Source organism: Varroa destructor, unplaced genomic scaffold, assembly GCF_002443255.2.
Source record: "Varroa destructor unplaced genomic scaffold, Vdes_3.0 BEIS01000003.1, whole genome shotgun sequence".
In the NCBI taxonomy this organism is placed as follows: domain Eukaryota; kingdom Metazoa; phylum Arthropoda; class Arachnida; order Mesostigmata; family Varroidae; genus Varroa; species Varroa destructor.
In genome coordinates, this window is record NW_019211456.1 from 10,979,171 (window position 1) to 10,996,015 (window position 16,845).

General features: G+C 36.3%; 3 protein-coding genes across 13 annotated transcripts; 1 reads left to right on the top strand and 2 right to left on the bottom strand.

Moving 5' to 3' along the window:
- Window positions 1-281: 281 nt before the first annotated feature.
- Window positions 282-4,848, bottom strand: LOC111248234 (osteopetrosis-associated transmembrane protein 1-like). Of its 3 annotated transcripts, none has more exons than XM_022800205.2 (6): window positions 4,109-4,848; window positions 3,481-3,605; window positions 1,862-1,979; window positions 1,175-1,392; window positions 788-950; window positions 282-557 (listed from the first exon to the last, which is right to left on the bottom strand). In XM_022800205.2, exons 1-6 carry the CDS (start codon window positions 4,203-4,205, stop codon window positions 397-399), a joined length of 882 nt encoding a protein of 293 aa, XP_022655940.1. In that variant the 5' UTR covers window positions 4,206-4,848; the 3' UTR covers window positions 282-396. The 3 variants fall into 3 exon arrangements, with proteins under 3 accessions (XP_022655940.1, XP_022655939.1, XP_022655938.1); XM_022800204.2 differs by having other exon boundaries at window positions 3,481-3,629; XM_022800203.2 differs by lacking the exon at window positions 4,109-4,848 and having other exon boundaries at window positions 3,481-4,089.
- A 1,047-nt stretch (window positions 4,849-5,895) lies between these two features.
- LOC111248232 (osteopetrosis-associated transmembrane protein 1-like) lies at window positions 5,896-12,523 on the bottom strand. 8 transcript variants are annotated; one of them, XM_086984214.1, is made up of 7 exons: window positions 11,563-11,722; window positions 11,195-11,311; window positions 8,682-8,841; window positions 8,195-8,312; window positions 7,595-7,824; window positions 7,078-7,240; window positions 5,896-6,650 (listed from the first exon to the last, which is right to left on the bottom strand). In XM_086984214.1, the coding sequence occupies exons 1-7, from the start codon at window positions 11,580-11,582 to the stop codon at window positions 6,544-6,546; spliced, it is 915 nt and encodes a 304-aa protein (XP_086840340.1). In that variant the 5' UTR covers window positions 11,583-11,722; the 3' UTR covers window positions 5,896-6,543. The 8 variants fall into 8 exon arrangements, with proteins under 8 accessions (XP_086840340.1, XP_022655928.1, XP_022655930.1 ...); XM_022800193.2 differs by having other exon boundaries at window positions 8,586-8,841; window positions 11,563-11,718; XM_022800195.2 differs by lacking the exons at window positions 11,195-11,311; window positions 11,563-11,722 and adding an exon at window positions 12,274-12,523 and having other exon boundaries at window positions 8,586-8,841.
- A 125-nt stretch (window positions 12,524-12,648) lies between these two features.
- RpS30 (ribosomal protein S30) lies at window positions 12,649-14,710 on the top strand. Of its 2 annotated transcripts, none has more exons than XM_022800211.2 (3): window positions 12,649-12,806; window positions 13,884-14,110; window positions 14,337-14,710. In XM_022800211.2, the coding sequence occupies exons 2-3, from the start codon at window positions 13,891-13,893 to the stop codon at window positions 14,525-14,527; spliced, it is 411 nt and encodes a 136-aa protein (XP_022655946.1). In that variant the 5' UTR covers window positions 12,649-12,806; window positions 13,884-13,890; the 3' UTR covers window positions 14,528-14,710. The 2 variants fall into 2 exon arrangements, with proteins under 2 accessions (XP_022655946.1, XP_022655945.1); XM_022800210.2 differs by lacking the exon at window positions 12,649-12,806 and adding an exon at window positions 12,855-13,095.
- Window positions 14,711-16,845: the final 2,135 nt, after the last annotated feature.

A 16,845-nucleotide genomic window follows, 5' to 3' on the forward strand; every position in this document is an offset into this window, starting at 1 on the left:
GACTTATTCTTCTTGGTGTTTTATTATATCCAATATATAGTGTTAAGTCAAACAAACGCGGTTAATTCGTTCCAACTTTTAGTGGTACTTAAGTAGCTTACTAATACTTAGACGGTTCGATAATTATTAAATCAAGTTAACGTTTATTGGTAACGATTGAAATTAAAAAATTAAAGATGGTGATATAGACATCAGACTGTCATCTTTGACTCAATTATAATTTCAATACCTAATCGCATCTGCTTCCCATACACTGTCCGTATATAATGATTATATTATAATCTCGTTACAGTAAACTTCTGCTTCTATCTCAGAGTTTTTTTTTTATTCTATGAATAATATCGTTTTACACAACACTGCTCACATATATATATACAAACAAAGCTTGTCGCTGTTCTAACAGTTGTTTGAATGCTGGGAATTAACAATAGCAGTGTCATGCTCAGCCTGTCTGTGCGGATTTGCCTGGTGGGCATGACACCCAGCGGCCTGTTTGGCATCCACTTGGTCAGTATTGCAGCAGTCAGCCTCTAACTTGATGCTTTGCCACGTGCTCACTAATAACAATTGTTCAACGACGAAAACAACAGGAGTAAAGAGAACATCCCATTTTTAGATGGCATTCAAATGAATCGGCATTTGCAATGAGCGTCAATCACCCCTATGAATAGATTTCAGGAGACCATACATGCTTTATCTGCTAACTAAGGGAATCAGAATCAAGTTTGCGCAGTTGTGTATATTTAGCTCGTCTGTTACTTTATATATATATATATGTATATCTTACCTCTAGCTAGTCCAATGTCTTTGGGCTTTTGCGAGAGGCGGACGATTAAGTAAAACAGAAACGTGGTGCTTAATGATGTGAACATCGCAATCAACACATCTGGTGTCATTCCATACGATGAGGAAAAACACATACTGCCCCATTCGCGACGAGTCTCATTCATCTATCAGCAACACATCAATAACATAAATAACAAAAAGGGGGGATGGAGGATAGGATAAAGCTTCGTTTATCAGATCAGTCTCGTTTTATTATAGACAAGGTTGCGAATAAATTCTACACTCTCTCGTAAAAGTAATATTATGTAAATTCGAAAGATTACCATTAAACTATAGTACATGTAAAACACATAATAATAATTATAAAATATACGCTGATGAATATTACCGCATCAAGTACATCGACACAAACGCTTTTGCTTGTGCCTGACTGAAGCACTTTGTCGAAGGAGTTCGATAACTTGGTAAACAATGGTTTGCACTGAACGCAGGTTTGGTTATTCTCAAAAGGTGAAAGTGCATCTACACAAGCCTGTAAGGCTTTTTTCTTTTCAAAGAACTCTTGAATCTGTGATGAAACATTATCGGTTCCCGAAGCGTAGCAGCCTACAATGAAACCAAATCACAGCATGTCATTAAAAACTTGTTCTGCGCAGATTCTTATTATATCCATCAATTTACAACGATATGCGGTAACTAAAAGCTTTTTCGATAGCACGGTTTTTCTTTACATTTGTATATATTGATGGTATTGGGATTTGACCGTTCTCAAAACTACTCTTTGAATTTTTATTTATCAATAGGAAAAAAATTGTTGGGAAGATCTTGTTAAATTCTATAAAAATGAAACAGATAAGGATATCCGGGAAAGGGTCATCTATGGTGAATTGATGATGAATTAAATGATTATTTAAATGTTATAAGCTTCACAAACGACGCATGTCGTGATTTATACTACTATTATGAAAAAATATAATCCAACGTTTAAATTGAGATAAGGTACATTCAACTGGTCTTTTGTTATTAATTCAGGTCACGTCAGATGATTATTGTGTTGTAAATGTTCTATATTTACCTCCACAGACTCCATCTTCGTTCCACACTTTTTGTATGTACTGAAAGCTTTCTGTAACGAGCGATATCTTTCCTCCATCGATGAGCATTGAACAATTTGTACTCAGCTCCGCTGTACCCTAATCAAGCGAGGCAACAAAGGGTGTAAACAATTAAAAACGTAAATGTTCCAACAGCGGCAAAAAAACGCAAAGTGTCATGCGAATAGCACTTATACTATTTCATATTTTTGGGTAGATTTATTTTAGTTGATCTTCGAAGCCCGTTAGCCGTGGCAGGCAACTAACTTAATACTTAGTCTTTAACTTAATACTAAAGTCTCCGAGTACAAACATTACCTTCGTTTGTATTTGCGTTTACTGGATTTACGTGAAACGACGTGCGACTTATGGGGTCTCTCATTAGCCCTAATTAACCCCCATTAACCCTTAACCAAATGAACCACCACGTTTTAGCTAACTTACGCATATGTGCTATTCTCAGCTGCTCTTCGCTGTACATGACAAGTGGTGATTAGTATATGATGTCTCTCTAATAGGAAAGCGCGCATATTGCTAATGACTCCTAATTTGATATATCTGTTTTATGGAAGACGATATATAAATCTATCAATACGCTACTCTATTAGTTGGATTTATGCAAATACGTGAATACACTGTAATAAACTATAAATGATCGATTCACTAGGAAACTATGTGCAGGCTCACGAATAAAAAATGCCCGAAGAAATCTCCCGAAAAAGATACAACAGGTCTAAACAATTTCACAAATCAATCTAAAGCTGTATTCCAAATGTAACTTATTGCGAGGCTCGCCGTTGGCAGGTCGGAACGAATCCACTGGAATTACTTGCTAAGCCTTGCACATGCCTCTTGTACGCTTATTCTTGCCATCTCTATTATATATCTACCTGTAATACGCTCTTATTATTATTCATATTGTCATATTCTAGCCTACTTCATTCCGTATTGCTCACTTCAAAAAGTATTTTATGCGGCAACGTTTATGTGGTTTTGATTCGCTGAAATTACACTGAATCAGGTTGTTGCTACTCATTAATGTATAATAGTACTGGCTATAGTAGTGGCATAAAAACAAAAACAACTCGTTTTGTATAAAAAGCTGCACATTAAAATCACTTTTTGGTCACGTGGGAAAACTCACCGGTGGTGATATAAATATTCAATACAAATACAAAAATTTAGCATTATCGGATGAATCAGTGGTGTAATAACGATATCCAACTCGGTGGGAGGATGTTGTGAACTTAAACGTAATACGAATATTTCCTGAATTTAATTTTGTTCGCATAGACAAGAATGAGGCCGAGATTAATAATTAGCTGGATCACAAAATTTTATAATTGACTATACAGTTCACTTCGTATAATCCATTATAGCAATTAGTTCACCATTGCGCTATAAGCTAATTTAATATGGCTACTATTATCGACTAAATTTGTTTGATTTGACTGGGGTGCATTATTTTCTGTTGCTCCTCTTTGCCATCATCAACTCCAATTTGTCACAAAAAAATTAAATACTCAAACTAATAAGTTTTTTTTTCATCTAGTGCAAGCCAGCTCGTAACTATAGAATGCAATCGTAAAAAAGCATTTACATTTACGAAGCGATCAAATAGGTCGAATGCCTTCTGATAAACAGCCGCGCAGTTCACACACACGGTAAAGGGTCGAGCGTTCTTTAAGGCACAACAGTCGAAACCTTTGAGAGCGGTGGCCATATCTGAAAGTAATTCTGAACAATAATCTGGCACAGAATTTCGCACAGATGTCATTGTCGAAGTTTCAGCACACAGGCAAAGAAAAACGATAACCCACAGTATCAACTTGGCCATATGTTGATTGTATGCCATACTCATTATTATCCTTATCGCGCAGTATTGCAAATGCACCATGAGGGGCATCCCATTTATACTGACGATTACTGCGTATTTCTAGTTGCCAGTATGACCTGCCGCTAACGATATTTAGTCTGTATGCTTTCTACCTGCGTTGAATCGCAAAGCTACTCTAACACCACCATAATACTAAAATTGGGATAATTGCTCATCTGTTAGCCGACCAGACCAACTGAAAAGTTTACTGTTATTATCACTAGATCGAAATATTTCATTTTGCCTTTTTATTTTCTTAAATATTTGCATTTGTGGTTTGTTCCTAGCTACGAAAAACTAAGTTTATATTTGGTTTCCTACTGTCTGTTGACACCTATTGGATTGTACTTACATCGTTTAAATCGTAGACTTAAGGGGTCGTATCGAGCATCAAAGACTGGATCGCAGATTTTGGCGGATATGACCTCAAACTTAGATTTTTGATACATCTAAGCTACTAAGTACCGAATGGGAGATAAGGGGATCAATCGCGACGCGACGATTTGTTGACTACTGTGCAAGTTTCACCATACGCGTCTCTCTCTCTAGTTATGGGGAAATAATCCTTTTATCTTTTGACTCCCTCTACAGTTTATCAGTGTCATCTTAAGGTAGGCTACAACAGACATAGCTCTATTAAGGGAAAGCAAGCTAAAGCTTCGCCACTCGGAGACGCCGGCTGGATAAGAATTGACGTAAACATGAGCAAAACGATACTGTATAAACATTCGTTTTCACTCTATTAGAGTTTGCGAGAAAAATACAGCTAACAAGTAAAATAAGTGGGCTTCGGTGTTGATAGTTACTCAGGTACCGTTCAACTCCTATCGTTTTCATAACTTTTTCTGTAAGTATCTAGAGACAAAGCGATGCAAAGTATACACGCTTTTATTCAAGATCATCTAGTAAAAACGTCTGCTCAAAGTTCAATCGCTTGTTTTTCTTTAGACTGCTAAGGTATGTTCTACACTGTAGGAGCACAAATATAATTCTAGATCAAACTAAGTGATCAAGGACTGTATTATACATTTCATTCAATTTAGTTTTCTAATTCTTTACTGCGCTTAGTTAAATCGGCACCTGGGGGAACAACGAATAGGTCATCTGGAGGAGAAAGGTATGCTACGTCGATTAGTTAGTCTCAATTCTGTTGTTGTGAACTAATTAAAAAAATATTGTATTTAATAGCAGCAGTGTCTCACTCGCTTTCAGGTAACCAATCACTATGTATCGAAGAAGCACATTTTATGTTAGATTTATCTGTGCTAGATAATATTTATTCTTCAGTCACCTGACTATAAATCCTGGTTATAGATATGTCAACAAACAGTAGATTTCTCCTTCAGTTAGTCTGTCTATACTTCTCTTGTCTCTCTCTGTACAAATCTCTATACGCCAAACCTACCTAGCGTAGGTCCATCAGCCAGCAACAGACTGAAAAGCTTCTAACTTCTTCGTTTAACTACCTACGTATGTACATATTCGAAATATGCGCCACTGGTAACATTTACGAAAACAGATTCTGGTTAAATACAGTACGAAATTGTAAAATGCAACCCGTAGGCACACATTTGGCAAATATTTTTAATCACGTTATGACTAGTGCTACTGAAAAGTAAGACAGAGTGATCTGGTCAAGCATAAATCAATGCTATATTGAAAACTTTGCTTTTTCTGTGAGCTTTTCTCAGCTTTCTTTATGTTTTATCTGCGCAAAAAATTAAGCCGACTGTCCTAACGACCTTATACATTTTGTGACTTTAGCCTGATCTAGTTTGAGAATAACTCATCTTGTATTTTTCACAAATTTCATCATTAAAGTCTACCATCTATTAATATCGTGGACAGAGGCTAACAGTAATGGCAGTATTTTATTTGGAAATGAAACATATAAGTAACAACTATAACACTAACTAAGATAGTTAAAGGCGCCCAGCTATAGGTTTATATTTATACTGTATTTTTCACTTTGCAATCTCATATCTAAGTTTCTAAAAACATTGAAACTCGTGCGGTAAATCACTCTTTCAAACTTTTTTTGCTGTTTTTACTGCCTACTCATGAATCAACACAAAGAGAATAAACGAGGTTACATTAGTGTTATAAGGCGTAACTATATGAGTAACGAAAAACGGTAAGTAAGATAATATAATCATAGTAATATTATACAACTATTATATATATATATATATATACAATGATAAAGATTTACGCAGTCGATGTCTAATATTTTTAGAAAACAATCGCTCTCAGTTAATAGATTTTTCTTTTCTACTTCTTGTTCTCCATCTGTCATCTTGAACGACATTACAGCTTTATGTAGTAGAATTAGATGGACATTAACTTGATCAATGAAAATTTTTGGTTTGCCTATCTGCAACGTAATTTTGGTATAACCGTTAAAAGCAACTTGACATTTACATCGTACCTTGTTACCTCATAAATGCAACTGCATTTATGCAGAAATGCAGTCTTGCAGAAATTTAGGTAGCATTTTGTCTCCATGTATAAATATAGTGATAAAGAAGAGAATATAGCGAAACACGAATCATTTTAGTTATTTTTAATCTAAACAAACGTAAGTATAGAAAAAGGTAAGCGATACAATGCTAAACCAGAAACTCGCCGATTTCATTTTCCTTTATACAATTACGCTGGATGGAATGTAATTTAGTTATAGCTACCACTGGAATGAGTTGCAGACAATGCGAGCAGCAATTGAATAATTGAGCAATAATGAAGGAGCGTTGCTGACGAATAGCTGAGACATATTAAAGACGGTGTGTCTCACGAAATAGTAAATAGAGGCTGTAAGTGCGGTATTAACTCCTGTTGATCCCGGAACGAGTTTGAATCTACGGACATTTTTGATATGTGCTCCCGCATAGTTCGTCCTAAGTGGATAGAAACAACAACAATGATCGAAGTATTTGTTTAGAGTTTACAGAAGTACTGCGGTAGGAATCTGAGTTCCGCAAAAAAACCATCTAACATTGCTATTGAATTGAAACTTATTTAACTGAGCTATAAACAGTCATTATTTACCTAAAAATACATATATTTTCATGTAAGACGAAATCTAGAGTTTTACCAGTATAAACTGCTGCCTCGTATTCCAACCGCGTTAATAATCATCGAGTTTGCACTCAGTTAAATAATCTTCATGAGGGCCCTAATAAATGGACTTAATATAATAATATAATGAAAATAAAAGCTTAATCTGAGACCCTACATACAATATTATATTCATCTTTGTGGCAGCTTCCCCGCAATTTTTCTTCAAAACATGGATACCTATATCATTGAGATTTTAAAACCTACCTTCTAAAATTTCAGCATCTCTTGGCTTTTGCGAAAATCTGGCGAAAAAGTAAAATACAATTGTTATAATAACCATAGCCCAAGCGTACAGGCAGACTTCGGGTTCAAGGCCGTAGACATGCGAGCAGCCGTAATCTGACCATTTCACCCGTGTTGTGTTCATCTGTAAAATTCGTTATTATTACTATTATTACTACTTAGCATCACTCATCAAACACTCCTAAAGCAATACTTATAACTACGAGCGTCTATTAGTGCTCCGAACTATTCTCTAAGAACTGGACTATATTATTGAAAACGTCTAATGATACCTATATAAATTTCGGTTTTTGCTTCTAATCTCTGCTCATCATGTTATCATTCCTCTCGCATTTCATTGGAGGCGTTGCGTAACGTCGCTACAGGAAATCACACATAAATAGGCTAGTCAAACGTAGCTTAAAGGCCACACGCAAAAAAGGGAAATGAGTTAGGATACTAAATCATCTAATTAACTGTCGAATCTCTGAGTACTTACGATGTCGATAATGTCCATACACAATTTTTCCTCATACTTTTTTACGAGTCCATGGTAAAAATTCGACAGGTTACTAAATGACGATAAACAATCTGTACATATTCGACTCTCATTTTTAATATGCGAATCAATACACTTGAACACCTGCTCGGCGCGTGTCTGGAATTCCTTCGCAAACTCAGCAACTTTGAAGTGCACTATGTCGTCACTTTTTGACACCACTAAACAATCTGTTAAGCACAAAAAACCAGAAAGGAGTTCCGCGATAAATAATTTTTAAATAATAAATAATTGTTATAAATAGATAGATATACAGTTCTTTCATGTCAGGGCAAGTTATATAAATTCGCGTATTATAACGTACAGTTTTCAGGTGTTCTCAAGCTAAGCGCCCCTTTCTAGCCAGCTATGAAAGATCAGGGCAAACATTTAAGTGGTTTTATATATATATATATATATACATATATATATACACAGAGCCCCAAAGGCTCTGGGCCAACTCTTTTAGAAGACTTCTCACCATCGTTGTGCTCAAATAAAATGTATTTGACAACTATGGAATTAAAATTTACACACATATGTGAAAAATTAGAAACTCACTATCGCAGTTCCCTGATTCCCAGGTCTCCGTGACATAAGTGAAGGCTCGGTTTATAATTGACACCCGGTCTCCCGAAACAAGGTCTTCGCTACAGTTCTTCTCCACTTGTCCACGACCCTGAAGTTAATTAATACCAAACTCAAGTGTTAGAAAAGTCCGTTATGGAAAGGTGAACGGCTTAATAATAAATAAAGTTCTAGAAAATGTACATTTTTTAATTCGGCACATAAAAAATAACTGCTATTCTCCTAAAACTTATCAATAAAATTATACAAGCTCATTGTATTCATTATATCGTTATACTGAAAAAGAATTAGAATGCGTGAAATAATGCAACTTTAAAAACTCCCATAAATCTCTGACCGATCCTAAGTAGAAGCATAAACTCACGCTTTTAAGATTGACGAACATGTTATGAGCAAAAGCGTAGTCATCGAAACAGGAACTACAAACTCTAAAAGGTCGCGCGCAAAGCAATGCGCATACCTCAAATCCTGAACTGCTTTGGGCAACATCCTTCAAATACTCTTTGCATTCGGGAGTGAGACCCAGACTGACGGATGGCAGTGCACTTAGACAAAGTAAGAGACTCACTAGATGAACACAATATAACCCCACTGATGACAACCAACCAGAAGGTAACATCCTGAAATTTGAACGAAGACACTGTGAATATGTGATATTAGTGTCTTATTTGTATTATAAAATTGCAGTTGTTTTCAAAATATCTCTTGTAATCTTAACTTTGAAGGTATACTCATGTTGGAATAGAATCACAAAGAGGAGAATATAAGGGGTGGTTAATGTCAGCCTAACAGCGCAAATACAAAACAAATGTTGATTCCCATCAGCTATTTCCTTGAAATTTCAACCCAATTGCTTGATCTTCTAAGATTAACGAAAAATTGTTGAAAGCAAACTGAATTGAAGCCAAAAAGTATGACCATAGGTAACAACTAAATAAAGTCGTATTGATCGAATATGGATTAACATGTCTGAAGTACCACTCTATATAGAAAAAGTACAAGTATATAAAGATCGAAGTAAACGTATACATAGAATATGATAATTGCTTATTTAATTTGGCAAATTTTAAATAAACCTGGATATTAGGTAGCTCAGCGGAAAAATGGCGACTTCTTAGCTACATTCGAAAGAACGAATACTTATATACACTTATACTAGGTGGGCGTAACCCCAAAACGCCATTCCGCGAAGTATTCGGGGCATATATATGTATATATATATATACGAATAACACCAACTTACAAATAATGGTGAAACAATTTTGATATAATTTACTCAATACTAGAACTGAAAAAAAAAAAAGAAAAACCAAAAAAAATATTTATTTAATACATTTATTGTGCGTAAGTTCCAAAGGATGTTTCGCGTAAAGAGGCTTAAGAACATTTATAATTTCTGTGAAATTGAAAACACCTAGTTCTTTTATTTATCGAGTACGACGTTTTGTGTCATAATGTAAGTTATCTTACTCAACACCTATAAATAAATTCGGATAATATTGTAAACCTGATAAACGTGTAACTGGACATGACGCTTCGAATGAGCAGCAAACTATTACTTGACTAAAATGTATCTGATTATATATATGTATTCACAGCTTGTTTGGATAGCAATCGGGCAAGCAACTTGGGTTACAAGAATAGTGGCGTTTACCATCCATGCCGTAGAAATTTTGCGAAAAATCCAGCAAAATATAGAAGCAACTACTTGTGTGATGTTCCCCTTTTGCGTAAAGCAAACGTTATTTGTGTGAAGTACGCCGAACTTCGTGGGTTTCCTTGAAACCGTCTGTAAGGTGTGATACCCACTAAAACGCAAAATTGCACTGCATGCACGCTGTCATACAGCTTTGTGGCGATAAACGCATACTATACATAGTTATAAACCCAAAGGCTATAGTGTTCATTAATAAACAAGAAATGCAACAACAAACAACCTACTAATTTGATGCTATGTTCTAATTTAAATTCAAATTAATAAACTAGCATTATGATGTCCGATTACTAGAACTGCAATGCTGACCTGCTTGCTACACGTCCTCGAGAGCCCAAAGTGCCTAAGTATCTTGTTGCGAATATCCGCCCGTAAATCGGGCAGGGCTTCTGTTAAGAGGACACTAATAAACTAGCCGCTCTTTATTCTTTATAAAGCTATTGGCTGTACGCTAACTATTTTTTGCAATAAAAAATTAGTAATGCAGAAAATTAGCTCTTTTCCATTATATTTAGCAGGGTAATTCACTTAACATTTGTAGCCACCGACCATTAGAGAACACCCACATCAGCTACAGTTTTGTGGCAGGTTGTGGGTTTTATTCATAGGATATAAGCAAATAAATATGAATTTATCATATTTGAAGATGACATCTCGGTTCAGAGACACATAGCCTTTTAGCAATGTTAAAGCTGAACGTGTTCAATAAGAATCGTAACTGATTATCTCGCTATCCTATATGACGACTAGAGTGACGGCCCATCGACTATAAACTAGCGCTCTCACGGAGCAACTACTCTACATTCGTACATTCTACATCTGTATTCGTTTATTCCCAGTGCCGCTCATTGGCACCACAATCGCATTTCTCATATTCACCCTCAGAGTAACAAAGCTGACTATGTTGTAATGGCAGCGTACGCCTGCCAACTAGTTAACGTTACTTATTCTAAAGCTTCACCTTAAAATTGTGTTTTGCTACAGTTACTGAATCAGTATACAGAAACCACAAGCATTCATATGAGCGCTAATCCTCGAGAACTGTGGCGAGTATCGAGCAGAAGCACTGCGCTGTCCTTTACGAAGATGATGACGATTTCTTATACGAACACAAAACGCCATGCATACGGACTTTACGGCAGATTCATATTGTAGTACATATAACGCTAGCACTGCATCGTACTTGACGTTAGATTGTCAGTAATCGTACTAGCTGCGTTTGCTACTTGTTTATTCTTCTACAAGCACCGTATTGTTACCTTACAATGGCGACCATGACCTTTAGGAAACCGGAATACGAGGACGCACTTTGTTGCCACAACAACAATACCGATAGAATTGTGGCACGTTTCTCAGAGAAGAATAACGTTCGGCATCTGTCGATGGATACCATAATTATTGCAGTACACTACGAAATAATAAGGTGACTTTGGTCAGGACAATAAATAATCTCAAATGACGAATTATCCGATTGGAACGGCAAAATGTTAAAACGTTGTCTTCTTGAACTGCTCTTTATCATGGCCGCATTTATTAATCCTATTATTTCCAGGCAGACTCTCATAGTTGGCATGAATGGCAGATATATCATAGATCATTTTGCTTTAGTTTTAGAAGGATACGATACCCAAATATGGACTTGATCATATCGTCAAAGTCAAAACAAAAAGAAAATAGCGATAACGACCAGCACACGTCGTATCACAGTCGTATCCGCTACACGATAAGCAGCACGCTGCTTATCGTGTAGCGGATTTATGCAGTGTTTAATCTCCTTAGATGCCTATCTTGTATTTTGGCTAGCCCTGGTCAGTCATCATACTTGCTGTAAGCACTGAAATCTCGCGGCACAGGCTATACTCCCGCAATGGGCAATATTGCCTGTAACGAGGATTTTAGTTAATTTTACGTTAAAATAATATCGCGTTAACTATTTCTGTCTGCTAGTCTGAATGAGTTGCAATAGAAGTTAATTTTAAAGATGTACGTATTTGAACACAAATAATCAAATTTCAATTTTCTTCCTCTTTTAATACAATAAAAAATGGCAATCACCTATCATAATTAGTAGCAATGGTTAACTAGTGTACCCAATACAATTTAATAATTAATTTGTGTTTTGGTAATTACTCACTTGCTTACATCACACTCATGCTTATATGATTCAAATGCTACTTACATAGTGTAACCCACCATAATACCAACATAATAGCACATTGGAATAAGACTAGATCCTTGTTAGTATCTAGACAATTCTCATTGTGATTCTATGTGAAATTAATAGGAAAAAATTCCGTCTAAATCATATTTTACTTGTTTTGTTTTCACAGCTATCTACCGCACTCTTGGAGAAGTAGCGCAGAAAATACAATCAATCAGTTTCACAAACAGTAGTCCGAAGGCGGTATGCTCACAATCGAAATACATGCCAAATCATATCTGGTCACCTGTCATACAATAACAATACAAATTCACACGGTAAAAGCTTTGCTCTACTCTTCACAACAAAATGATAATTCTTCAATTTGAATCATTCTTTGAATTTTCCATTTTTCGCTGAAATCCGAGTCTCCGTGTTTACCAACAGAGCAGACAGATTCCAATGCAAGATATCATTTGAAGTAAAGATTTATTATAGAGCCTTAGTTATTTTGCGATACATTTCTATATAACAGCTTCCTAGCCGCTTGGGACACACATGACCTGTATATAATTTTGGTATAGCAAAATAAACAAATAACCAACGCGCTTAGCTTTTGGAGGCACGACAAAATTTTGAAATTTCCCGCGATACGATGCTAATCAATGGCCGGTTTCCGTTTCGATATCCTTTCGGTTTAGCTGCCGTGTGTTTAGCACGCCTTCGGCACTGTAAGATCAATTTTTCACGGATTTTATGTGAAATTTGTGCATTTCAATGTGTCTCTCACTGCGTAGGCACTTTTAGCAAGACGGATATGTTTAATTTACTTTGGTGCCTATAGGAAGTGCACTTTCTACACCATGATAATATCACTAATTCGTATGCATGCGTTTTGTGTCTGTTTAAGTGAGCGTCCTATGGTTGTGCAATCACATAAACTAGCTTATTTTTAGCTAGCCTTACGATTTTTTCTTTACTTCGTTCGACGAAGAGTATTATCAACTCGTTTATGAACTGGTAGGTGGAAAATCATTGCCGTGTATCTAACTATTCCTGTGCGTTGGTCTGTCAGTCGGCAGAAGTGTTGACGTAGTTTGAGCAGACCAGTTATCTGTACGGCGTAGAAATCTACAGCTGCGTATCGGCATCACTTGCTTAGAGAAGTCCGGAGATAAGTCATGTTAGGAAGACATATTGTTGGTTTAAGCAAGTTTCAATCTACAACGTCGACGGCACATTTCCAAAAAGTTTCTCTGTGAGGTCGACGCCTTCGAATGTTGTTTTAACGATCGAAAACACCAAACTTTGCTTTAGAAAAGAATCGAATGATTTTCCTCTAGTGGGCGATTGGTATACCCAGCGTCCAGCGACTATAGAATATAGGCTCTTATTGGGGGGAGGGGAGGAAGACGGCTCTTCTTTCGTACCATATGTATCATAGTTCATGTCTTTTCATCTAGATCAGCAATTTTTCCTAGATCGGCAGAATAGCTCTAATATGAAAAGGAACTGAACAGCTGTTCTATCCAAGAAAACATAATACTTAAAGAGAACATGTACCGTGGACAGAATAAAAGTACTTCGCCTTGCTTACGAATAGCGTCTTGGATCTACTACTATAGGCCTCAATTCCGCATAGCACATGCGAATTTATGCGTTCGTAGACTTTCAGATTTAGCATTTATTTCGTTTTTGTTAGCGTTTATGTCGTACTTATATCAGTTTAATTAATATCTACATGCTAGTTTTTATGTGTTTATGGTTTTCTTTATCAATGACCTAGAGATTATGTAATATTGTTGCAGCGCAAAGATGAAGATTTTTGTCAAGTGTCAAGAATTGCATGCGCTTTCCGTTGAGGATTGCGATACTGCCGCGTCCCTAAAGTCTCAGTTGGCGGCTCGTGAAGGTATCAAAGCCGACGAGGTCGTCCTCATAGCTCGTTCAGGCCGTGTCCTTGAAGACTCTCAGATTCTCAAGAACATACTCGTAGAGGGATCATACGTTGATGCCACCGTTGGACTACTCGGAGGTTGGTGTAAAAGCAATTTTATTATGCGCGCTCTTATAGTAAAGCATTTTTCCTGTTCTATGCAGCAAGTAATCTCTAATACGTTTATCATATTACTCTAAAATGGTGCTTTGCCTAACTTAATTGAATTCTGCGTGGCATTGACACGATGAATTTGTTTGCCGGTTCAAATGTATGACTCACTCCATGTCTTTTATTGATATTTATTGTCAAAATTTTGCTACAGGTAAGGTGCACGGGTCATTGGCTCGCGCTGGAAAGGTGAAAGGGCAGACCCCGAAGGTTGAGAAGCAAGAAAAAAAGAAAAAGAAAACCGGGCGCGCCAAAAGGAGAATGCAGTACAACCGACGATTCGTCAACGTTGTGACCACGTTCGGCAGGAGGCGTGGACCAAATGCCAACCCTGGCGCTTCCTAAATCGCTTGACTAATGATTCGCCGTGCACATCATTAATGAATAGAGGATACGACGGAGCTCACAGCAAATAGTAGCAACGGCAGCAGCACTTTCACCAGCGACTGCTATGCCTGTGATTCTGTTATCATGAGAGAATAAATCTTTTCTGGTTTCCTAACGAGGAAAGGATTTGGTGAAAACAAATGTTATCCTCATTTATCACAGCACCTAAATGAAAAAGCTTGTGGCGATAAATATAACAATTTATTTAATAGTGTGCATATTGTACGCATAGTATTGTGTCCAGTAGAATGCGGAAAAATAAACAATCGTACGACAGTAATTATTAATAGATCACGTTATAAAAAGTTAGATAAAATGCGAGCATCAATACAATGTACTTTTACTCATTTCCGCTTGCATACGTTTTGGAAGTTAGTAAAATATAACTTTCTTGTTGCAGATCTAGAGCTTTTTAAGTCGAATTATTTATCGATATAATTTACGTATGTATACAGACATATGTATTATTCATTTCCACACATTGAAATTGCACCAACCGAGCTTTGCATAGAGCTTGACTCATGATTCAATCCAATCTTTCATTGTCTGTGTACATACTTAAACTAGCTGTCAGCTGAGCAGCTTTTTGGTGTCAACGTTAAACAAACGACAATTTTCTTTGAGGACATTATTTTACCTAAATCAAGTATATTAGTATCAGGTTTTTTCCAACTCGTACTCTTGAGGTCACGTGTTCGATGGTGTCATAAACCTTCTGAGCCATTTTCTTTAGAACCGAAACGTGTAGGATAATACAAATCATGCCTGCACTAATGCTGGGTATATCTGAGGGGTATATATGTAATAGACAACTAGGGTTAGATTGGGGCTGCTTAGGTTAAAGGCACCACTAGTTATAGCTGTTGATCATTTAATGCTTCGCGCTTGTGATAGAGAGCAGTACGAGGACGAGGCAAGCACAGTTGATATGGTTTTTTGTTACAGAAGACCGAATTGAAGAAGAAGTTGAGACGAGAAAGACAGGTGTAGAAGCGACCACGGGAAGCCTGACTGGACAGAATGGTCCAGTTAAGGAATAATGCTTATGTCCGACAGTAAATGAATCCGTTTCTGTCTAGTAATCTTTCAGATTTCGTATGTTTCTTTAATGAAGAGCCTTAGATACCTTTCTTAATCACAGGAAACATGATATATATATATATATATATATATATATATATATATATATAATGTTGATTATTTCGTTACGATGTCTGCGCAATGGATCTAAGCCATAATTTACCATAATCGATTTTTTAATTTAGGTTAAAATGCAAAATCTTCACCATGTTGTAATTAAAATTTGAGTTTTTAAGTGTCCGAGATTATAAACTTATCAACTAAAATGCCTCGTATCGTTTGGCTAATTTATTTTTATTTCAACAGTTCTTTCATAATCTCCGGCTTAAATCCAGCGTGTGTACCTCTGTCAGTGACAGCATACAGAATTGAAAGTCAAACTCAATATACCACTCCACTACGTAACAAATATAAATATTAGAACACTATTGCAGAAACATCTAGCAATGCTGCCTACTTTTTTAATTTCTGAATACGTGAATTCACTTCGTATTATTACTACGGATATGCATTGCTTATGGTATTGGCTGACTGTGTTTCCAATAAATAAGTTCATATTAGCGCATCCTTGAAGAGACAAAAGGTCGTGACCTATTACCATAAAACTCCTCTTGCTTGTCAAACGAGTCTTACTATCAGACAGATTAGGTTAAGGTTCGCATGAAAATGTTATTTAATCGGAAGTTGCTTTTTGTGACTCAGACAATGCTCACATAAAGCGTATTTTACTTTTATGAAGTGTGCATATCGTAAATAGATTATTATAATCACTGATCTGACTCTTTTAATAATTAATTACTCACGACAATTCGTTAATGATATAGCATTTGTATATGAATACAAGCCCTTTCTGTCATAGCATTTGCGAAAGGATTAGCTTGTGCTCTTTGAAAATCTAGAATTGTACCTCTGAAGTTTAAATATTTATAATTGTGTCAAAATATTCACGGACTTTATTTAATTCATTACCCGTTCATCATCCACCATACCCGGAGTTATTCTCTCTACTTAGCTTTACTCGGCCAAACAGCTAATATTCTGTCGCTTTATATCAAATATCGGCCGGTTTGTACTTCTGAACCTTTTGTTAAATAAAATTCAGTTTCTACAACATGCAGGTGTCAGCACGCAAATCATAAATAACGGAACGTCAGTAAGTAAGGTCATTGTCTTTTACATTTACAGATTTACAGAAT